Source organism: Monodon monoceros, unplaced genomic scaffold (assembly GCF_005190385.1).
Source record: "Monodon monoceros isolate NGI ecotype Baffin Bay Population unplaced genomic scaffold, NGI_Narwhal_1 Super_Scaffold_6, whole genome shotgun sequence".
Lineage (NCBI taxonomy): Eukaryota > Metazoa > Chordata > Mammalia > Artiodactyla > Monodontidae > Monodon > Monodon monoceros.
In genome coordinates, this window is record NW_021703783.1 from 66,637,983 (window position 1) to 66,663,141 (window position 25,159).

A 25,159-nucleotide genomic window follows, 5' to 3' on the forward strand; every position below is an offset into this window, starting at 1 on the left:
AGAGAAAAGTGCCTTAGGAAAAAAGGAAGCATTGAGTCTACAGTAATATCTCAATAATAAGAAATGTTGTAAATGTATGTTAAGAGCTATTCATGATTTTTTATACCGCAGATTCTATATGCACTGGGTGTATTACATTATTCAGTAGTACGGAATGATTCATACCTTTATAATACAGAAGACATAATAGAATGTAGTTTTATTGCATGGTTCAATTATTATTGCATGCTTCTACTTATTACAGGTTCTATAATATCTCTTCTCAGTTAAACTTTCTTCTTTTTTGGAAGATAGCTAAGGTATTCTAGTTGAAGCATGGCAGGTTGGATATAAAATCTATCCCCTGACCCGTTGTGGCTTCTGGTACTATCCAGGTATCCCTAAGATACTGTCAAACACAGATCTTAAACATTTATATAGTGCAATCCTGAAAATAATGCCAAGGGACATGAAAAACAAGGAAAATGAATTTGGTGAAAAATCAGGGAGTGAACTAATAAATGATTACAATATTATTATTGCTTCTATGCATATTAGTTTTGAACTTGAATTGGTCATGAATGACTGCATTATTTTGTCTTTCTATGAGGGGAACAAAATTGGCAAAATGGCCAGATAGCTTAAATGAAATTGAGTTGTTAATAAGTGTAGGTTTCAATATATAGCATTACTTTTTTTAGATGAAGTTTTTAAAACAATTTTGCAAGGCTAGTATAGTTTATATTCATTATAGTTAGATAATGTTATGTGTTCCAATTTTCTTGAATTCCCTAGGTTACAACAGTAACACTTCAAGATTTGCCAGGTTGTAGTCTCTCCACACTGGCAGAGTGTACAAATCTTCAGTTTCTGTCTCTTCGGCGCTGTGGATTAACCTCTTTGCACAGCCTGAGTAACTGCAAAAAGTTAAAGTACATTGATGCACAGGTATGTCCTATGTTCTCAATATTTATTTTATAATAAAATATAAAGTGGAGTAAGGTGTAATTCAGGTGTACATTTTAAGAAATGACAATTTTGAAGAAACATTTACTAAAGTAACCTATAACTCAGGGTCTAAAAGAGATCAAGGGCCAAAATTTGTGAGAACCATGCAGGGAAGGTGATTAGATGGTATGACCTGGAAACTATCTCTATTTGCAGATGATATAGTTATTGTTTTGTTACTTTTTGCTGCATAACAAATGACCACATTATTTAGTTAATTAAAAACAGCAACCACTTTTTTTGCTCACAGTTCTGTGGGCCGTGAATTGAGGCCAGACTTATCTGGGCATTTCATCTGCTTCATACCATGTTGCCTGGGTCTCTTATGTAATTTGCAGCTGGGGCTGGAATGTCCAAAATGCCTTCTTTTACATGTCTGGTGCCTTGGGAGTTTGGAATTTCTCTCTCTCTCTCTCTCTCTCTCTGTGCTTTCTTGGGAATCTTAAAAGGGTGAGCTTTCCAAAAAGACAAGCTTCAATATGAAGTGCTTGTCAAGCATCTGCTGGCATCATGGTAGCTTGTGTCCTATTGGCTGAGCTTTCAGTTCATGTGGGAGGGGACTATGTGGATGTGTGAATATTGGGTTGTGAGGTTTATTGGAACTGCTTACAAAGTAACAACCTCCTGCAGTCTGGCCCCTAGCTCCTAATGAGTCACATCCTTCCCGCATGCAAAAGGACTCATGTCCCAAAGACCCCAAAGTCTCATTAACTCATGGCATCAGACTCAGACTTGAGCACAGAATCTTCTCATCTAAATCAGATCCAAGTGGAGATGATCTGCTCAGAGAAAGTTCTTTCAACTCAGAGATCTATGAAGTTAAAGGAAAAGTTGTCTTCCCTCCCCCACACCCACATACAGTGGTGAGAGAGGACTTGATTAATTACAAGAGTTGTTACCATTCAATATGGGAGAAAACAAGAAGCTCATGGCAGTCCCTGGTCCATAGCTAAGAAACTACCATCAGTTATTAATAAGGACTTGGTTCTGCTCCATGGGAATGGGTCCCTGTGACTCTTGGTTCTGCCCACTAGGCTTTTAACTCCATTCTCAAGACATGCTTTCTTTTTTTTTTCCCCCATTTATTTATTTATTTTTGGCTGCGTTGGTTCTTCATTGTTGTGCATGGGCTTTCTCTAGTTGTGGCAAGCAGGGGCTACTCTTCATTGTGGTGCGCGGGCTTCTCATTGCAGTGGCTTCTCGTTGTGGAGCACGGGCTCTAGGTGCGTGGGCTTCAGTAGTTGCAACATACAGGCTCAGTAGTTGTGGCTCGCGGGCTCTAGAGCACAGGCTCAGTACTTGTGGTGCACGGGCTTAGTTGCTCTTTGGCATGTGGGGTCTTCCCGGACCAGGGATCGAACCCATGTCCCCTGCATTGGCAGGTGGATTCTTAACCACTGCACCACCAGGGAATCCCCAAAGGCATACTTTCTTTTCCATAAGAAGTGTCCTGTTTTGCAGCTGACAATTTTTCTCAATGTTTCTTTCTCGTAGAAGATTGGGGGGGGGGTGCTAGAGTTTTATTTTTATTTTAGATTATATTATTTTCAATTCAAACTGACTGTGCTTCCACCAATATGATTTTCTTTTCAAACTTTGTGTTTCCTATGCTTCTTATTAAGTTTACTCCATTAGACAAAGGCTATATTCATATTTTTGAGAAGGATGTCGTAGGACTATACCATTAAGATTCTTAGAAGCCCATTTATCTTTCTGAAATCTTAAAAGAAGAGAATTGATGTTGCATCCGTGACATATGATCTTGACATTGAGACCAATATTATGTATTGCAGAGATGTGCATGTTTAGTAAAAGTATAAATCTATACATGAGATATATACCTAATTCATGGTATTGGTATTCTTTGGAGGGAAAGATAGCAAAAGGGACTGAGGAAGGGAAATGGGGAGATTTCAAATTTTTCCATGTTTGGTTTCTTTAAAATAAGTTTTTTAGCAACTATGACCAAATGTTCACTCTTGTTCATTTAGATCGTTTGAAATATTTTGTTATATGATCCTCTGTGTTTTCTATATTTTAAAAGATTATTAATAAATACAAAATCATTTATTTGGTTACTTAGTATTTTCATCTAGATAGTATAACACTCTACATAGTTATCTTAAAATTAGGGATTCAGATATTCATTTAAAGATCATATATCTCATCTTCCCTCTTTTTGCAAGCTTTAAATGTTTCATTAATAAGCCATTGAAATAAAACTAATTACATTTGTTCTTTGTTTTAGGAAAACAATATTGAGACTATCAACTGTGAAAATTTAGAAAATCTCTGTGTTGTTCTTCTTAATAAAAATCAACTGACTTCTTTTCATGGTTTGGATGGCTGCACTAATATCCAAAATCTTGAACTTTCACATAATAAAATCACTCGAATTGGTGAGAACAGTGGAATTTAAATATATTGACATTTATTTCTCATTATTATATTTTGTTTCATTTATTCTTTTCTGAGAATAGGCCACCATCACTAATTTGCTTATTTTATCCAAGCCATACTTATTTAATCTTTTATCCAGATTTATGAAGGAAACAAAATTAGTTTTAATATATATAAAAGGAATATGCTCCCACCACTGGCAAATGTGTGGTTGTTAGTAGCTCCTTAAATTTAGTATATTCACCTCCCTGTTCCTTTTCTTATAACCAACAGTGATCTGAACTCTACTGAAGAATACAATACCCTAGTTTGTTGCCATCATATTTTTATGGACCCTATGCTTTCTGTACTTCTCAGCAACTGTCATAATTGTTTCCTGGTATGACACTACTCTCCTTACCTACATACATCACTTGTACTAACCTTTCCTTCTTTAGGTAAGGCTACTAATACCACATAAAAGAAAGAGTTTATCAGTTTGGATCTCCCTAATCATCTTTGTCCCTCCATCTGTCTGTCTGTATACCTATATATCAATAGCGTTTCCATCCTTATTCTTTGTAATCCATAAAATTCAGTGATGAAAATGTCTTTTCTTATTTAAGACCAGCCCTTCTATTTTACGTAAATATACCTGTCATTCTCCTCTGGTACCTTCCTCCATCATTTATCACCTTTCTCATGTCAGATTCTTCCTATTGCCGTCCATTGCCTCATCTCTCTTCCTCTTGCTGTCAAGTCTTGTGAAAGAGTGTTCTGTTCTTGCTCTCACTTCTTACTACCCAACTTCCCTCTTCTGCCCACTGAAATTCAGCTTCAACTCACGTCTATACATTTCCAGTGTGGTAAGTCTAAAATAAAAATCTCATGTTTTTTAATACCTGGCTTAAAATTCTGTTTGTTTGTTTTTTTTAATTTAACTGTGAGGTTCTCAAGGGACTTGATAAGGGCTTAAATGATGGTTAATTAATAATCAAGGACTGGCAGAAAATAATGAACTAGATAAAAACATTACTCTGGTATACTACTAATGGCTTAAATTATTGGACCCCCAGAAGGTACATTCTTTCCACCTTCTCCATCCTGTGGTGGTTAGGAAATGTGATCTGTACTGAAATATCATGAAATGGGATGGGAGCAGGTGGAGGAGTAGAAGTAAGCCTGCTTTCTGTGTTTAGGCCTGGTTCTACCTAGGCCTTCTTGATATTAATTTGTTTGCCTATGTAATATTTTGTATTTTCTTTCATTTTTTTATTGTTGAACATTTCAAACATTTACAAAATGAATACATGGAGATTCCATATACTATAGTCAACATTTGGTCCATCATTACTGTTTTGTTTTTTATTGTATTTTTTCTTTTTTAAAACAAATCCCCAAATCATAAAGTTTCATCCTTTCATACCTCAGGAGTTGGTTTTTAATAATATGGTCCTTTCTTACTTAACTACAATGCATTGTGTTGCCTAATAAAATTAATAGTGATTCCTTCTATCAACTGATAATCCATAATCCAAATTTCCTTATTTTCTTAAAATTATCAGGGTTTGTTTGAATCATAACACAAACAATGACCACATATTACATTTACATAGGTGTCTGAAGTCCTATCTAATCTGTAGTAGTCCTTCCACTTTTTTTCCTCCATGCCATTGATTTGTTGCAAAACCTATGTTAATTGTCCTATACAGTGTCCCACATTTTGGGTTTGTCCACCTACTTCCTTTTAATGTATTAAAATTGTTTCACTATGCCTATAAATATTTCATGTCCTGTAAATGAAAGCTAGTGCAACAGGCTTGAGTTAATTAAAATTTAGTCTTTTTTGGCAGGAATTTTTCATAGGGGTTGCTCTGTGCTTCGTATTGCCTTACGTCAGGAGTCATACAGTGATTATTTGCTTTTAATGATGCTACAGTTGCATGTTAGGTATGTGAGTGATAGCCTAAACGTTCCATTATAAAGTTTCCCACAAACCTTTTATCTAATGCTTTCATCCATTGATTAATGTGGCCTGAATCAATTAATGCAGTGGGGGATACAAAAAAGGAGTTTTCTAATTTGAACATTCCTTCCACATTTTAAAAACTGGAATCATTTTTTTAATAACTATTTGGTTACCTTGGAATCATTCGTAGAGGAAAGACAGGAATAAATGCCTGCCTTTATATTGATAGACTTTTACAGTAAGGTCCTTACTTTCAGTGGTGTCAAATGAATTTTCTTTGTTTCATTTATTTTGTTTTGCTTTTGCACTTTTCTCTCTCTCCCTGCTCTTCTCTCTTTCTTAGTGGTCTAATGAACTCCTAGAATTTTATAATATAGAATATTTCAGTCCCTTTTCTTATTATACTGCTTGATACTCAAATTGTCCAGTCCTGTGAATTTGATTGAAGATATCAAATATTGATATCTCCAAATTTACTTTTTGAACTTTATAGTTGTGTTATTTTCTCTTCCACTGTAGTTCTTGGTTGATACCAACACTAACATAACTATTTGCTATGGATTATAATAGCCATAAAATAGTTTCAAAACAACAATGCCAGTATTAGAAGCATTTTAGAAGTATTTAGAAGAAATCTTCTAAATTAATTTTGAGATTTTTTTGCATTTCTTTTGGCCCTTACACTTTGTCCCCCAAAGTGATGTGCTCACTTGAAGTATTTTATCTTTGTGATTATGTTATGAATTTGAAATATATTTAGTTCACTTTTCCCTTTGATTCAGTTTTATTTTTGAGATTTAAGACAGATATATGTTTCTACAGACTACATTTAAGAAGACTCAAAGTGGTTGTGCTTTCATCCTTTTTCATTTCACTGTTATCCCATCTACTTTTATATACAGATATTTATGTATATATGTGTATAATAATACATGTGTATCACATATGTGATATATGTGTGTGTTTTTAAATATACATACACATACATATATCTAAGAAATATATGTATATATGCTAATTCTTTCACAAAATAAAGAATATTTTAAGTACTGTTCTTTATCTTGCTCTTTTTCATTTTACAACATATATGGAGTTCATAGCATTCTTTTTCTATGGCTTGATAGTATTCAGTTGTGTGTATGCACTAGAGTTTATTCCACTGGTCTCTGGTTGATGGACAATGGATGGTTTACAATCTTCCACACTGCCATCATGACTAACCTGATACCTATGTCATTTCATACTTCATCAGATATATCTTTAGGTTAGTTTCCTGATATATATATGTATATATTTTTTTGGGGGGGGGGAGCAAAGGACATCTTTAATCTAGGAAGATAGTGCCAGACACACTTTATATGGGTTGTACCACTTTGCACTCCTACCATTAATACATGTTAATGGCAGTTTTTTGTTTTTTGCTTTTTTTGCTTTTCTTCTGTTTATTATGTTGTTCTTTTCTATTTTTAAGTTAAATTTGTAATTTAATTATTTATCATTTTTCACTCTTGTTGACATAAGTACTTAAGTCTATAAATTTTACTCCGAGCACTGCTTATTCTGTAACTTCTGAATAAGGTATAGGTATTTTTGTCTGTTCTACAATTATATGATGTATTTTATCTTTTACCTAAAATTTTAAATTTCCACATGGAAAGACCATTTTTGTTGTTATTTTTTCTAGTTTTATTTAATTATGGTCAGAGAATTATTTTTGTGCCATATCTGCTTTTTGAAACTTGTGGTTTTCTAACATGTGGTTAATTTTCAGGAATGTTTCATGTGCACTTGAAAAGAAGGTGGTTGTTTTTTGTTGGAATATAAAGTATATGTTTTCATCTTTAAGATCTACATTAGTGATCTTTTATTTTAGGTCTTAAATGTGCACTTGATTTACCTTGGACTGAAGGAGTTGAGCTAGATTGAATGTATCTGTTCTTTTTTTTTAACATCTTTATTGGAGTATAATTGCTTTACAATGGTGTGTTAGTTTCTGCTTTACAACAAAGTGAATCAGTTATACATATACATATGTTCCCATATCTCTTCCCTCTTGTGTCTCCCTCCCTCGCACCCTCCCTATCCCACCCCTCTAGGTGGTCACAAAGCACCGAGCTGTGTATCTGTTCTTAATCAGCCTATTTCTTTGTGTACATCCTTTTGTTTCTGCGTCATGAATGTTTCTCCATGCTGTTATACAGATATTCTTAACTGTGTTATCTTTATTGTGAATTTTAGCCTTGAGAATTTTAAGTTCCATCCTTTGTCTCTTTAATGCTTTTGTGACTGAATTCTACCTTGTCTTACATGGTTTCATTTTGTTTGTATTTGCCTAATCTAAAAAAACTTTTTAACATTTCTGAATCACTTTGTTTTATGTATGTACTTGTATACAGAATGGATTTGGGTTTTATTTTTTGATCCAAGCTTAAATGTTTTTCTCTCATATAGACCATGGCCATTTGCATTTATTAATTTAATTCATATACTTGGTCTCAGTACTGTCATCCCACTCAGGATGATGCTCTCTCTTTCTGGAGGGAGGCCTTGTTGGTAATAAATGGGTTCTTCCACCCCTGGGGCATCTCCAGTGTTTACTTATCCGTTCAGTTTCCGTAGGATTTCCTCTGTACAAGTGTCGATTCAGCCTGGATTGTGTTGATCCTGGATACTTATTACCCCACTTAGAAAGAAATTTAACTTGTGATTTCTTTATCTCCCATTTGCAATGGAACGATAGGTTGTGGGTATTTTGATTTCTTTGTTGCACTTTATGAATTTCTGGAGGAGGTTTGGGGAGAATTGGATCTAATCAGTCACCATCAACTCCCTTTTTTTAAAATATAAATTTATTTATTTATTTATTTATTTATGGCTGTGTTGGGTCTTCGTTGCTGTGCGCGGGCTTTCTCTAGTTGCGGTGAGTGGGGGCTACTCTTTGTTGCAGGTGTGCGGGTTTCTCATTGCAGTGGCTTCTCTTGTTGTGGAGCATGGGCTCTAGGCACGCGGGCTTCAGTAACTGGCATGTGGGCTCAGTAGTTGTGTCTTGCAGGCTCTAGAGCACAGGCTCAGTAGTTGTGGTGCACAGGCTTAGTTGCTCCGCGGCATGTGGGATCTTCCCGGACCAGGACTCGAACCCGTGTCCCCTGCACTGGCAGGTGGATTCTTAACCACTGCACCACCAGGGAAGTCCCCATTTTTTTTTTTTTAATTTGGGAAAAATATAGTGGTTTTCACAAAGCAAGCTTTTGTTTTGCAAACATTTCAAGGCATAATTTCTAAAATGTAATGTATAATGTTCTTTAATATGTTTGTCTATGTGTCTGTGCTGCCTGCTTTGGGACCACTCATGACTTCTCCCATATGGAAATACTGATACTTTTGAAACAAATTTTTTATTGTAAAATTTTAATTTAAAATACATACAGAAATAATTTTGTTGTTGTTGGAATGAAGGCAAGTGCACTGATAATGTATGTTACTTTATTGGTACTCACTGAAGCAAGCTTGAAAAAAAAGAAAAAGGCTGTTTGTAAGAAGAAATGCTTGAACTCCCATTCACTTCATTTTCATTGCCAACAGTGCTGTATGGGATTTTTTGTAGTCAGTGGATTTCCTGGGATAGGATATCTGCAAGACTTATGTGAAAACTGCCATGTTATTAATTGATGTACCTGAGGTATCTCTATGTAGTACACTCTCAGCAAACAAAGTAAAAGACATCTTTGCTGTCTGTTGGGTACAATGAAAACACTGTATTTATTGAGTGTGAGAAGAGTATGCATGGGAAAGTAGATTTTCTGAAGACCAGTTGGAGTCTGTTTTTCATCTTCAAGAACTGCTTACAGAGATTCTGGTTGAGTTAAGGGAAAAGCATAGATTTTGTCTCTCAATGATATATTGATGCTAAGAACTCTTATGAAGGGGCACAAAGATAGATTTGTGTTTATAAGTTAATAAGTCACTATTCCATGCTATAATATTTCTTAAGGAGGTGAAATAAAATTGGAAGCAATACCAAATATTCTACATTTGTAGTTTCGAGTTTAATTTGTTCCTAATTCTAACTAAGCTATATTATTGCAGCAGTTAATTAGCGATGTTAACTCTAATTACTCTTTTTATTAGAAAACATTAGTGTACATTTTTTGCTTTCTTTGCATTTAGTGACTGAAAATAGCAACTCTATCACTCTCTTTAAGGCACTTTATTTGAAATAATTTATGCTGAATGTTTTCCATTCTACTTAAACTGGTTAATTGTAGAAATAGAAACACAATGTGAAATATACTCTTTTAAAGTAATAGTTTAAAATTTAATTCTATAAATTGAAAGTTACAAAGTTAGTTCTTTAATGTTTAAACATATTGTGTGCTGTGACTATAGAAAGAAATGGTCTTAATTATTATTATTAATCATAACTGAAATATTAATTTAAAATATAATTCAAAATGATATCCTTAAGATGTATTACATATTGAGGTACAGATTATTCTGGTCAAATGTAGCAAAAAATAAACTATTATATTGGGCATATATGGTCATATAAATTTTGTAGTCATTTAAAAAATACTTTGTACGTTTTTATATTATTTTCTACAATTGGTTCTATTTTGGCAGCAAGTTTTTGACTATTGAGTATTTTTACTTGACCTGGCATTATTCTTGCATGTTTTAAATGCACAAGATAATTGCTTTAAGCTCTTTAAATTCACTTCACGTTGATGATTTTAAAGATGGATTTATTTTAATTGGAAGAGAGATTTTATTATAATTTTTAATGTTTTTTTCCCTGAAGTTACACAAATTTTTATCTTTTATAACTCACTTTAATTTGGGTGGATTTCAGTTTAAATTTTAAGGTTTGTTATCTTCGTTAAATTTCTTGCTTTCCTTTGCCTGAAATTTCCCATGAGTAAATTTCAGGCAAAATTGGTAAGACATTTTTTTTTAATAAGTAATGTGGAGAAAACTTTTCTTAAATGAATGTTGCCACAGTGTTCATTAAAATTTATAAACTTTACCTATGAGGAATCTTTCATATTTTGAGTTAGTATTTTTGATTTAGTTTTTTAATGAATAGCCAAAGCAAATGAAAAATAGGTGATTCATATGTTATAATCTAGTTTTCTTTTTTCCTCCCAAAATATATTGAATTTTATTGACCTTTTTTAGCAGAAACATTTTAAAACTAAGCTAATTTTTAAAATTCATGCTGCATGACCAAAGTGTTTATAGAAAAAATACAACTTAAGTATAATAAATATAGTAATAGATAACTTTTTTTTACCACCAGCCATTTCATGTGCTTTATACATATTAACTCATTTGATTTTCACATAAGTGTTATTAGTTAGGTACTATTTAATCTTTGTTTTGTCCAGATAAGAAAGCTGAAACATAGAAAGTTTAAGTAAGTTGTCTAAAATCACACCGTTAGTTAATGATAGAGCCAGGATTTGAAACTCAGCAGTGTATCCTGGTACCAAATTTTTTAATCGATTCATTCTATTGCCTCTCTCATAAATACGCATTTAATATTTAAGATTATTACTGTTTTGTTATACTATATTACAAAGTCTTTATGCTGAAAAATGTATAATGATTTTAAGGTTTATTCATTAATAAATTTATTAATGAGCCATTGAGCATCTACTATGTGGAAGCACTAGAACACAGCACTGGAATATTGCTGAGGATGCAGCAATAAACAAAATAAATGACTATCCTGACTTGCACTGAGATTATCCTACTGATAGTTATTGATATAGAGAGAAAGAGGAAAAGAGTAAATTGCCATGTTTCCTTTATTGACTATTGGGTAAAAATGAAAATAAGTATGATGTTAATGACTTTAATGCCAGCAATTTATAAATCATTAATTTATAAATTACAGGTAATACAGCCCTAGAAAATATTATTGTAAATAGTTAGAGATACTGGGAGATTTTTTTTCTGCTGCTTTATTTTCAGATAATACTGTTTTCTGGAAAAGTGAAACTAGTATTCTAAGTATGAAAGATATTGAATAATTCAACATTTTCACATAGGCTTGATTACTGTGTCGTGGCTCATAGGGGAAATGTGCCTGGATTAATTCTTGCTGCCAAATGTTGTCATTGGAACATTAGAAAAAATAATGAAGTAAAATAAGATAAAGCTGTAGATATTTTGCTTGTAGAAATGTTTTTCATTATATACTTAGGGAATTCTTTGGATTCCACTAGATGGTGCTAGCTTACTCTTTAGTTTTGAAATGTAACACAATGCTTAGAACAAAGCTGAAAGGGATTTTGCAGATCTGCCAGTCTAGGCTTCTTAGTTTACAGATGGAAAAACAGACCCACATAGTTTTCGTCTAACTCCTGGCAGAGGTGGGGCTAGAATCCACATTTCCTGATTCCTGTTTCAGTATTCTTTTTTCCGTACAACCTGTATGATCCTGAAGGACTTTTGCATTGAAATTGAAAATCTCAATTGTAACTCAGCATATTTGTATGTAACTGTCAAACATAGCAATCATTGAGCAGCTAAAGGAGGTAGACCTTTACCAAACACTTTTTTAGTGAAAACCTCCAGCCTAATTCAACATCTTTAGTATTGCTGTTCCTTACAGAAGAGTTTTTTTCCCCTGTGGCAGGAATGTTTTATTAGACCATTGGCTCATTTCTGTGGGAAGAATTCTTTGAAATAGATATTTGTAGCAAGTATAGCCAAATGCTAATTTTGCCATGGGCAATGAGGAGGGATAAACATAGTTGGCTTCAATTTTATTTTGTGGGACCTAGGAAACTTTTAAAGGGCTAATAAAGAATATATTGAAGCAGTAAACTCAAGAATATTTAAGCAATCCTTTATATTTATTATATTTAAACCCTTTGAAAGAGACTCTTGAAATTTTTGTGGTTATTATTTGTTTTGTTTTAGATGGGTAGTAGAAGAAATAACAAATTTTTACAGGGAGAGAATTATGTTCTTAGAGATGTTGAGGAAGTAATGATGTTCTAACTTAAGTCTTGCTGTAAGTCTGTTTTGCTCAGTTCTCATCCTTTATTTGACAGCGAAGAATTTCTAAGATTAAAAGAAGAAGGGGGGCAATTTATTCTAACTTCCTTCCCACCTAGATTCCTCCTTTTGATCCAGTGCACTTACTGGATCAAATTACTGTTTAATCAGTTGTGTATAGACTTTTCTGAGTATGTATTAATATCCTATTCCTTCTTCAAGGTTTAGCTCAAACATATCTCTTTGAAGCCTTATTTGGTCACCACAGTTACAGTTTTTTTTTTGTTTGTTTTTGGTTTTTTTTTCAGTTACAGTTTTTTAACTCCTTGTTTTTATTGAGGATAATTGTTAGGAAACAATAACTATCATTTTTAGTACCCAACATGTGAAAGTGTTGTAAATGCTACTTTAATATTATTTTTAATCCTCCCAATAATGTGAAATCACCCCCACTCCACAAAAAAGGAATGAAGGACCAGAGTAGTTAAGTAACTTGCTTACAGTCATATAGCTAGTTTTCGAATAGGCATGTGTTACTGAAATTCAGGACTGCCTGCCTCAGAGCCTATTCATTATTGATTATGCAATACTGCCTGTTGATTAAGTGGAACACTTGTCATGTTAGCAGAGTCCTGGAGAAAGACTTATATACATGACTCCCATGGTGTTTGTAGATTGTAGATCTTCATTCTCATAGCTTTTTTTAATTTATTTTTTTGATTTAAATATTTTTTAGGCCATGATATTTGGTGCACACAAATTTATAACTGTTATATGTTTCTGTTAAATTGACCAATTTTATCATTTTTAAATGTCCCTTTTCAACTGTATTAAAAGTTTTCTGCCTTAGTCTTTGTGTCTGACATAATCAAACCAGCTTTTTTTGGACTCAGGACCTTTCTAACACTCTTAAAAATTATTGCGGACCTCCTTCAGACAGTTTTCATTTATGTGGGTTATATCTATCAATATTTACTGCATTAGGAAAAAACAGAAAATTTTTGTATTCATTCAAAGTTTAAGACAATAAAGCCTTTGCACTCATAACAGTTTTAGAATAATAACTGTATTTTTTTTTTTTTGCGGTACTCTGGCCTCTCACTGTTGTGGTCTCTCCAGTTGCGGAGCACAGGCTCCGGACGCGCAGGCTCAGCGGCCATGGCTCACGGGCCTAGCGGCTCCGCGGCATGTGGGATCTTCCCGGACCGGGGCACGAACCCGTGTCCTCTGCATCGGCAGGCAGACTCTCAACCACTGCGCCACCAGGGAAGCCCAATAACTGTATTTTTTAAACAAAAAGATACAGTGAGAAAAGGGTCATTGTTACACATATTTGCAAATCTCTTTAATGTCTAGCTTAACACAAGACAGCTGGATTTCCGTATTTCCTTCTGCGTTAAATTTACTACGATATCACACCTCATGTAGTTCTCTGGATAACTCCACCCTACACTCTTGAACAAATGGGAGTGGAAAAGGCAAATAACCTCTTAGAATTATTATGAAAGTAGTTTTGACTCCATGGAACCTTTAAAGGTGTCTCAGGATGGGGACACTGGCCCACACTTTGAGAATTACTGTTTTAATGTTTACATAATACATCTTTTTCTGTCCTTTTACTTACAATATTTCTACAAGTTCTATTTTTGGAATTTTTGTAATGTAACATAAAACATTGTTGTTTTTGTTCTTGTTTTATCTGGGCTGCCTGACAAATTCAAGCTTTGATTTGTAACCTTTAGTCCCTAGTAATTAAGTGTAATCAATAACATTCAATTATTGATATATTTGAGTTTAAAATTACTCTCTTACTATTTGATTCTATTTGTTCTTGTTCTTTTTTTTTTTTTTTCTCTTTTCTTGCCTTCTTTTGCTTTGGTTGAGATTTTAAATTATTCCATTTTTCTTTTCTATCATATTACCATTTTTATATTATTTTACTATCCTTTTGGTTTACTATTGATATTACATCATGCCTTCTTTATTTACCAAATCTAAGTTTATTTAGCACTTTCCTCTCTTTTTTCTTTTTCTTTTTTGACATCTTTATTGGAGTATAATTGCTTTACAGTGTTGTGTTTCTGCTGCACAACAAAGTGAATCAGCTATATGTATATATATATATATCCCTATATCCCCTCCCACTTGTGTCTCCCTCCTACGCTCCCTATCCCACCCCTCTAGGTGGTCACAAAGCACCGAGCTGATCTCCCTGTGCTATGCAGCTGCTTCCCACTAGCTAGCTATTTTACATTTGGTAGTGTATATATATCAGTGCTACTCTCTCACTTCATCCCAGCTTACCCTTCCCCCTCCCCGTGTCCTCAAGTCCATTCTCTACTCCTGCGTCTTTATTCCCGTCCTGCCCCTAGGTTCATCAGAACCATTTTTTTTTTTAGATTCCATGCATATGTGTTAGCATATGGTGTTTGTTTTTCTATTTCTGACTGACTTCACTCTGTATGACAGACTCTAGGTCCATCCACCTCACTACAAACAACTCAATTTCGTTTCTTTTTATGGCTGAGTAATATTCCATTGTATATATGTGCCACATCTTCTTTATCCATTCATCTGTCAATGGACACTTAGGTTGCCTCCATGTCCTGGCTATTGTAAATAGAGCTGCAATGAACATGGTGGTACATGACTCTTTTTGAATTATGGTTTTCTCAGGGTATATGCCCAGTAGTGGGATTGCTGGGTCATATGGTAGTTCTATTTTTAGTTTTTTAAGGAACCTCCATACTGTTCTCCATAGTGGCTGTATCAGTTTACATTCCCACCAACAGTAGCACTTTCCTCTCTTTTCCAAGGCAATTCTAGGGTCTTAGAAAACTTAAACTTTATTTACTCCCTCCCAACTTAATGTGCTCTTTTTGTTGAGTATTTTAACTCTGCATGTGTATATATGTATCTATATGTGTGTTTCAAGTGCCTTAAGACATTATTATTTTATAAAGTCAATATCATTTGGATTGATCCATTTTTAAACCTTTCCATTGAACTTTATTCTACCTTTCATCTGTGATATTCCTTTCACCTGAAGAATATGCATATACACACACATATCTCTGTTTATGTATTTTGATATATATACTTACCATTTGGCATGCATTTTCTGCATTGTGAATGGATTTTATTTTATTATAGCTTTCCTTGCCTAGGGTGATGTGCAACAACCTAATGGTTGATCCTTGGAAGAAAATTTCCTTTTCCCCTTTTAAGATTTTTTTTTTCTTTTGCCATTGTTTCATCAGTTTACTCTGATGTTTCTACTGTGGTTACCTTAGTATTCACCCTGCTTGAATTCATTGTGCCTCTTAAATCAGTGGCTTGGCATCTTTATTCAGTGTTGAAAAATTCTGAGCTACCTACTTACTTATAGATCTAGATCCAGATATATATTCCCACTATATTCTATAATCCCCTTATCCTTTTATAATTCTCTTACATTTCTTTTGCATCTCTATGTGTCATTTTGGATGTTTTCTTGTGACTCAAATTATGGTTCACTAATTCTCCCTTCAGCTGTGTCTAATATAATGTCCAATCCATTCATGAAAGTCTTGTTTGTAGTTGTAGATTTTCAAGCTTAGAACTTTTATTTGCTTCTTTTATTTAGCACTCAATTCACATTTTTATAGTATCTAATATGTAAGTTTCCAATTTTAATTTTTTAATATGTTCAACAAAGTTTTGTTAATTTCTGTGTCTGGTAACTTCATTATCTAGATACCCTGTGGATAGTTTCTATTATCTGTTCTCTTGATTTTTGTTCACATGATGTTATTTCCTTGCTTAGTTTTTTGTCATTTTACAGTCAGAAAATACTAAGAAAAACAAAACTATAGAATCAATTTGAGGCTATGATGTTATTATTTTCCTCCAGAGGTCTTTATTGTTTAAAACTACAAGCATTAGTGATCTCTGTGCAGCTAAATCCATGTTTTGCTAATGATATTATTGAAAGCTTGGCTTCAGTACCTTGGGAGCTATTCCATATTTGGATTAATGTGTAGTACATGGAGGTCCAACCAAAAGTAAGGTAGAGATTTGTTAGACCTCTTTTGCTGAGGAGAGCTCTGGAGCCCAAGTTTTGACCCCCTGATGTTGCAAGCTTTCCTTTCTCAGAATTAATAGATACCCTGAATAATGTGTTCACCTCATTTCTTCTGGAACTTAATCCTCTTATTCTATAATACCATTTTAGTTCTTAAATGCCTTCAGCAGCTATGTTTATATTTGTTTTCTCATTACCTTGTCCATTGTTACTGTAAACAGAAAGCCTTTGCTACATTTTCTATTTTCCCCTTCTCTTGTCTTCTTTTGACTTATTTGGTATTTTTCCCCTCATTTCCTCTTTTGTCTCAGTCTTTTGATAGTTATATACTTTATTTAGTGGTCACCATAGAAATTATAAAATATACTCAATTTATCTCAAGTTAATTGATATCTTTACCTCAAATTTCCTGACTTATATGTGTTTGTTTTTCAGGATTTTAAATGTTTTTTGTTTTTGCGGTACGCGGCCCTCTCACTGTTGTGGCCTCTCCCGTTGCGGAGCACAGGCTCCGGACACGCAGGCTCAGCAGCCATGGCTCACAGGCCTAGCCACTCCGCGGCATGTGGGATCTTCCCAGACCGGGGCACGAGCCCGCGTCCCCTGCATCGGCAGGCAGACTCTCAACCACTGCGCCACCAGGGAAGCCCTTAAATGTATTTTTATTTAACTCTTCAAGCTGTACATTATGGTTATTTTATACAAAGTTTGATCATATTTGCCCATATTTATTGCTTTTATGCCTGTTGCTCTTTTTTTCATTTAAGATCTTGGATCTCTTTCCTCCTTCTGATATAGATCCTTTAAATTTTCCTCTAGTAAAATAACTAGTTTGTGGAAGATAATTTTTCTGTAAATGTGCTTACTTAGCATTCATTGTTAAATCATAATTTAACTGGGTGTATTTTTCTAAATTGAAGTTTATTTTCTTTCAGTAATTCATAAGTATCATTCCGTTACTTTTTTACTTTCACTGTTGCTTTAAGAAGTCAGCTGTGTTAAATTTCGGAAACTTTGAGGGTATTTTCTATGTCTTTTCAAGTATTTTTTTTCTTGTTATTCCTGTTATGAATTTTTATTCTGATGTGTCTAGGCATGGATTTCTTTTTAATTCATCCTCTTAGGGTCTGATGCAATTATTGAATATGTGATTTTCACTTTTAAATTTTATCTGTTAACCATTATCTCTTCAAAAAGTTTTTTTCTTCCTCAGTTTGTTGAAACGCTACACATATATTAGATTTCCTGACTCTTGCCTCCATATTTCCTATATTCTATCTTTCTGTCTTTTTTTGCTGCCTCTAGTTACTTTCTATATACCTATATTCCAGTGACAAATTCTGACTTGCTGTTAATCCTAGTCATTGAGTTTTTTAATTTGAATTAATTCTGATTTTCACGTGGGTCTGGTTTTGCTGGGATTTGTTATTTCTGCTAACTCTTACTTATGGCATCTTATTTCTTTGTGTTTTTTTTTTTTGTCACCTGTTTATTTCCCTTGGAATTTAAGCTTTGTGATTATTCCTAGTTATGAGATTAAAGTTTGTTCTTTAGAGATTTTTCAGATGCCGAAGGACACAAACAATCTAGAATCATTTGTGCTACATTTTTGGTGGAAGTTTTCTGATCACCATGAGAATGAATTTGAGTCGTAAACCTATGGGAGAGTCAGCTTGTATTTATTATTTTAAAGGAGGATTTTTTTCCCCTTTTACTGAGATTTGAGATAGGTAGTTTAATTTCCTGTCTTCAGTTGGGTATAGCTGATTGGGGTCCAGGTTTACTCGGAATTGCCTGTCATACTTGCCTCCTATTGGTGAATTTTAAGTTTTGTTTCCTCAAACTGTGAGGCTATAGAAATTGATCATCATATTCACCAGATTTAACAAGTTTTCTCGCACTGAAAACTGGCTTTACTGTTCTGCTTGCTTCTCTTTGCCTACCATATCTATTTAGATTTTGGACTAAGAATTCTTTGCTTTCTTAACAGCTCATTTGGAAACATTTAAAAAATGTAATTACTGTTTTTAGTTATTTTCAGGGGTAAAGATCACAGTATCTGAGCAGAAATTTCTGGAAATGGAATTTTGTATTTTTTTCTAAGTAACTTTTAATCTAATCTACACAATTAATATATGCTTATTGTCTATAAATTATGATGTGAAATGATAAAATAGTAAGCCATATTCCCACCATCCAGATATAGCCAGTATTGGTGAGCTTTCCAGATTGTTTTCCATCCATTTTAAAAATCACTACTGTAATATTGTTTTGTAATTAACTTTATTCACTTAATAAATTGTGAATAATTGTACATGTCATAATTTTAAAAAATATTCTAGGTGAATTTTTCAAGTAAATGATACTTGAGCAGAGATTCTGTCTATATCCTTTTTCTATTTCTATGAGGACACAACACAGTCTTAGGACTTGTAGAACGAGTTATGAGTTTTATATTACAAGTAAAGCTATTTTTGCAAAACACAGATTTTCATATTTCTTGTAGAAATGTGGAAACTATAAATGCTTTACATGTGTTAACAGAGAAGATACTTCATGCCTATTATTTCAGGAAATTAGAAAAAATTGTCACATATAACTATTAAGAAAATAAAACTCTAATAAGCATAGCTAACACCTGAATAGAAATTCAAAACTCTTTGAGGAATAACAAATATAAAATGGTAAACAAAATGTCCTCCTTTATGAAGGAGGCATATTTATGAAAAAATGTGATCAAAATAAGAAATCACTTGAATGAACATGATCTGTAACAATTCAGACAATGATGCCTACTTTTTCTATATAAATAAATGTACTTAGGGTACAGTTTATTTAAAGAAGATTTAGATAATTAGTTAAGTAAAGTTTAATTAAACATGAGACAAAGCTTAATAATACCTGTGATTATTAGAGTATATATAAAGAGATGTGCTCTAGGCATATATTTTATATTCTAATAGTAAAGTAACAGTTAACTTTTTAGTACTTCTTTTGAGATGATGCAGTCAAAACTTTATCACTACTGAAATAGAATATCAACTTGAATTTTTTAAAAGTACAGTGATTTATAAAGTAATCAATTGTTGAAATATATTAAGGTATTATAGAATAATCTTACGGTGATCAAAAATCATACACACATGAATTACTCGTTGGTAACATTCATTTTCAGCAAATTTTCCTACAGTTTACTAAGATGGGACATATTTAAAAGCTCATGAAAACATTGCTAAGCAATAGAGCAGGAAATTATATGAAAATGTTTTGATTTCAAAGTTTTAGACTTCCTCATGCTACAAATGATAAGATTATCTCATTTACAATTCCATCTCCCCCTAATAATTTTGTCAGTTATAATATTTTTGTTCAGTGATTTATAAAAAGATGTGCTTTGATTAATCTATTTTAGGCAATACTAACTCCTCTATAAGAAAATAGAATAAATTAGGATATTTACACTTTTTCCAATCTTCTTTTCCCTTCACAATTTTTGTTTTTCACATCAGGATTTATGACATCAAATCAGGATTTATGACTCTATCTTATCTCCTCTAGCAGCATTAGATCTGTATGAAAAGGGGTCAATACCAGTCTTTTTTATGACAAACTGCTTCTTTCATCTTCTGCTTGTCTGGATTATATAGTTCATTAACTCTTTTTACATCTTATTTTTCAAAGAAGGACTAGTGGATGCTATATTCCCTGAATTCTTTCACATTCAAGAGTATCTGTCAGTTACCTTCATACTTGAATGAAAATATAGCTGTGCATTCTATTTTTAGGTCACATTTTCACTTGGTATTTCATGGACATTGCTTCGTTGCATTTTGATATTGTGTGTTGCTGTGGTTAAACTAGAGGCTAACTTGATTTTACTCCCCCAAAACTGGTTTCTGCCCAGATACCTGAATAACATTTTCTTTGTCCTTGATTAATAAATTTAGCAAGACGTCTTATTGTCAATAAACCCACATAAGTTTTTTTCGTGGAATAGAATATCCTTTTCAAACTATAGATTGTTATTTCTTCATTTATGAAAATTTTTGTTTTTTATATATTCACAAACTTTTTTGGCTTGGTTCTATTTTTCAATCATGGATGATCCATATTTTGATTGACTTTATCTGTTATGTCTATCTTTATTTAATTAATGTAATCTTGCTGCTTTATCTTCTGCTTCTTCACATTTTGTTCTCAGTGTGATTATCTCTTCTTGTGAGCAACTCAATCTTTAGCTCTCTGTCCTGTACAACATTTTTTCTAAATTATTTATTAGTTCTGTCATGGTGTTATTTTGGCCCATTTGTTTACCTACATCTGTTATTTTAGTATCTTTGAATTCTTGTTACATTAAATTTCTGTAAATGTTCTTCCCTAGCCCAAAACATTTTCAAACATATTTTCTTCTTTCTCATGTTTTCTTCAGAATAGGATCATTACTATATTAGTCATATACTTTGGTGAAGCAGAGTACCCCCAAATTTAGCAATTTAAAACCACAGACATTTATTACCTCCTATTTTCTGTGGATCAGGTATCTGGAATTGCCTTAGTTGGTGGTTCTGGCTCAGGGTCTCTCTTGAGGTTGCAGTGAAGCTATCAAACAGGACTGCCATCAATATCAAGGCTCAGTGAGGCTGAAAGATCTACTTTCCATCTCACTTTTCCCTTTAAACCTTTGATCTTAAAATCTAAGAGGTATGCCCCCCTGTCTATGTACAGTGTTCCCACACTTTGGCTATCTAACAAACCCTTCTGATGGATGACAGCATCAGGTTTTCTCATTTTTCTTCAGTTCAATAACCATTTGGTGATGGTGGTGGTCAGGAATAAATACAGAATAACAGTTCTATTCAGTACTTGCTCTGATTTTTTTCAAATATATTGTTTTAAAAAATATTATATAAGAAGTGCATTCTCATTTAAAAATTTTAAAAATAGAGAAGTATACAATGTAAGCAGTGAAACTTTCTCTCTCTGCTTACCCTGTTCTCTTTCTTATTTTGCAGTAGTAACCACTGTTCACAGTTGCTTACAAATCAATCCAGACCTTGTTCTACGCAATACAATTAATAGATGTGTAGATTGAAAGTCAGGTATATTCAATAGCTAAAAGCCTATGTATGCAACTTAGGTTTTACATACAGTAGTACATCATGGGCATACTTCTATGTCAGACTACTTCATATTGAAGATTATACATACATATTCATTTGATAGATACTCCATAATTTATTTAACTATTCGCTACTGATAGACATTTAACTTTTCTCAATTTCTTTGTTTAAATAGTATGGCAAGGAATTGCTCTATATATTACTTCATAGTTGTGTGTATGTGTGTGTGTTAGTATATAATGGATTCCTAGAAGTAGAAATGCTCAGTCAAAGATTCCTTAGTATCTGAGGCTTGAAATCATGATAATTTCACTAGATTGGAATCTCTGATGGGTTGTTGAATAGATAAGTGTAACTTCTCTGTATATTGATTGGGATTCATGGTGTCTTAATATCTGAAGTTAGCTGATAAGCTTTATTTAATTCCTCCTAGCCTAACATGTCACACACTGACAGTTGTTTCTTACATATGTAGGCAGCCCTAAGCTGGAAACCCGTGTGGCATGTTCGAGGGAACAGCCAGGAGGTCAGCATGTTAGAATGAACCAAGAGAAGGGGACAGTAGCAGAGGATGAGTTCAGAGATAGGGTTTCCATTTTAAGGACTTTGGAGGATCTTCTCTCCATTGTCAAATATCTAAAAATTAGTCTACACTCACTGTCTTCACTTCCACTGCGCTGTGGCTTTCATCCTGTTTACTCCGTGGATGCCTCTAGCAAAAGTCTTCGGCTGCTTCACTACTTGTCAAGCAGTGGCCTCTTCATACTCCTTTGCCCACTCTGGCTCACACAGTTGACCATATATAATTTAGTGTAAATAAAAATGCCTTTGATAATTGTAAAATGTACCTTTACTAATCACTCCCATCATCACAGAATCTCATCTGCCTTTTCCTCTCCCAATTGTTCTGCTTTATGTGCTATTTCCTTTTATTTTTAGCTTTTGTGCCAAATCCTTTACCTTTCTTCAGCATGTAACATAATATTACACAGGGTAGTAACTACAGAGAACATATGTAGTCCAATATTCAATCTAATAAAATTTTCTAGATTTTAATAGCTTCCATGAAATTTTTTACAGACTTCCTCAGCATCTCTTTGCAGTGCTAACTATGATGACTTATTTAAACAACCTTCTCATTTTTTTTTTTTATGGCCACTGAGCTATAGTCTAGGGCTCCTCTGATTGTTTTTAGATTGGAATCACATTGATTTTAAGTTTATCTGGGTAAAAAGGAGGCCACTTGTGAAAATCTTATAATACCAGAAGAATATACTAATATTTTATTGGTTTTAATACAGTTGTACCTACTTCATTTGTGAACCTAAGGTAGATATTTCAATGGTAGAAAAATAGCATTCTGCAATTACATTCTGTAATTACATTCTGCAACAATCTTAACCAAGCATTGAAAATTCAAAGACCCTGGAATTGAATTGAAAACTGTTATTTTTTCAATGATTCCTCCCTCTCCCTTGTTCCATTGTCAATTGAAAATAAAACATTCAATGCCCAATGTATGACTTCTAGTATTTTGTTCAATTTTGAAGTGATATATAATTGTCATTCAAAAATACATCTCTTAGGCACAAGTTTAAATAATAATACATTTTACACTTACACATTTTTCACCAGGAAATTGGGCTAAGTCTTGTAATTAGGAATATTGGAAATAAAAAGATGCAGTTATTTAGAAAAAAATTGAAACTCTAGAGTCTGGAAGAATGTATGATAAAGTGATCATGGAAATTTTTTTCTTCCAGGTGGCTTAGAATCGTTGAAAAATCTTCAGCAACTAATTGTGGACCATAATCAGTTAATTAGTACAAAAGGTCTTTGTGATACGCCTACCATTATACACCTGGATTGCTCACATAATCATCTTACTGAAGTTGAGGGCATTGAAAACTGTGGATTGCTCCAAATACTGAAGTTACAGGGAAATTATCTAAGTGAGGTAATTGCTTTGAATTAATTGATTTCTGTGATTAACACAGCATTTTTCTTTTGCTAGAAATATCACTCATACATTTTAAAAGCAGTTTTAACTTTTATTTTTACTTATCAGCTGTATTTGATTTCCAGTTTAAACTATTATATACTTTTCACTATTTAAAAAATGTTCAACATAATTACAATATCTTATAAGAAATCTAAGTTAACATTAGTTTTTTATAATACTAAATACTTTTCAGTTATGATTCAGTGTGTAAGTGGGACCAAGTTTATCTGAAATTCTAATTAAAATTTGTCACAAAGTATTAAAAAAATGCTAGCTATGAAAATCATTATTGGAAATTTTATTCATACTAAAATTCTCATAATATTATACTTTGATTTATGATATGCTGTTTACCAGAATATGTCTGTTGTTAGTTTTGGTAGGTTTTATTGTTTTAAATTTGGCTAAATGACAAAAATATTTTACTTAATATAAGCTAATAACCCAAATTTAAATATAGCTTCCATCCTTAGAGAATCATGTTCTTCTAAGAGAATTGCACTTGGATGATAACAGCATTTCAAGTATGGAAACATTTTCTTCATATTGGCTGCCTTTACTACAAATCCTGAGTATCTCTCAAAACAGGTAAAAATATAATTTGCTTAATTAAGCTTAAATGCAGTGAATGATTAACATAAATGTGTGATCTTCATAATAAGTAGAAAAGCTGTTAGGTTTTTCCAGTAATTCAAGGAATGTACAGTACAATAAATTGGACATAAATTATAAATATAACTTCATAGAATTAAAAAAATTAAAGTGTATTGACATATCCTCAAATTTTAGTAGAATTTTAATTGTCACTTATCTTACTCATTTTGTTTCTTCTCAAAAATGTACTATGGAAATCTCTCAGGGCAGGTTTGTTTATATTTGTAAAGATATAGTTCTTGGAAAATACAGGAGGTAGTTAATTTAATTCAGAAGGATGTCTCATTCTTTCAAATGGTACTTATTAAGTCCTGGAAGAAAGATTTTTAATCTGCTCTCAACTTGCATGTCTTTTTGTAACTGTTAAGATTGATTTAAATTTGATTTCCCTAAGGATATAAAGTAACACTTAAAAAAAATATCTTAACATTAAGTTGAGATGGGTACCTGCCACAGAAGATCCATTTAAAACCACCAAACATCTGGATCTTTGCAGAGAATAACTGTCTAAAACCAAAACAGGAGCACAATATGTGTATGTCTCCCTCTGCTTAATATTTCATTGAGACCTATTCACCCTAATATGATTAATTTGTTCATCAAAGGCACAAGGAGTAGGGGAAAGGAACTATCTTTAACAAGAAGTTGCTTCTGTGAGTTATACAATTCTTGCAAAACAAGTGAACAAGACAGCTCAACGTTAACATATATGTACCTGTCCCCTCCCAAACATAGTTTTCTCTCAATCTCTGTCACAATAGTGCTCATCCTTTGAGCATATATGTCCTAAGTGATTTAACTTCCACCTATTAAACTATTCTACTATTTGACAGATCAAAAACTGAATCTGTATTTTTAAATTCCCTCAAATTATTTTAATCACATCTAAAATATGAAAGTTGATTTGTCTTTAAAAGGATATTTACCCCGAACAACACTGTCAGATAATACTATTTAAGTAATTTGGGCCATCACAAACT

General features: G+C 33.0%; 1 protein-coding gene across 6 annotated transcripts in view; it reads left to right on the forward strand.

Annotated features, from left to right (window-relative positions):
* The window catches only part of LRRIQ1 (leucine rich repeats and IQ motif containing 1), a 197,776-nt gene that overhangs the window by 26,516 nt on the left and 146,101 nt on the right, over nucleotides 1-25,159 (forward strand). For all 6 annotated transcript variants that reach the window (XM_029204164.1, XM_029204163.1, XM_029204165.1 and 3 more), the window contains 4 exons: nucleotides 775-927; nucleotides 3,236-3,386; nucleotides 23,287-23,480; nucleotides 23,986-24,113. In XM_029204164.1, the coding sequence (XP_029059997.1) occupies nucleotides 775-927; nucleotides 3,236-3,386; nucleotides 23,287-23,480; nucleotides 23,986-24,113 (626 nt within the window). The remainder of the gene's footprint in view (nucleotides 1-774; nucleotides 928-3,235; nucleotides 3,387-23,286; nucleotides 23,481-23,985; nucleotides 24,114-25,159) is intronic.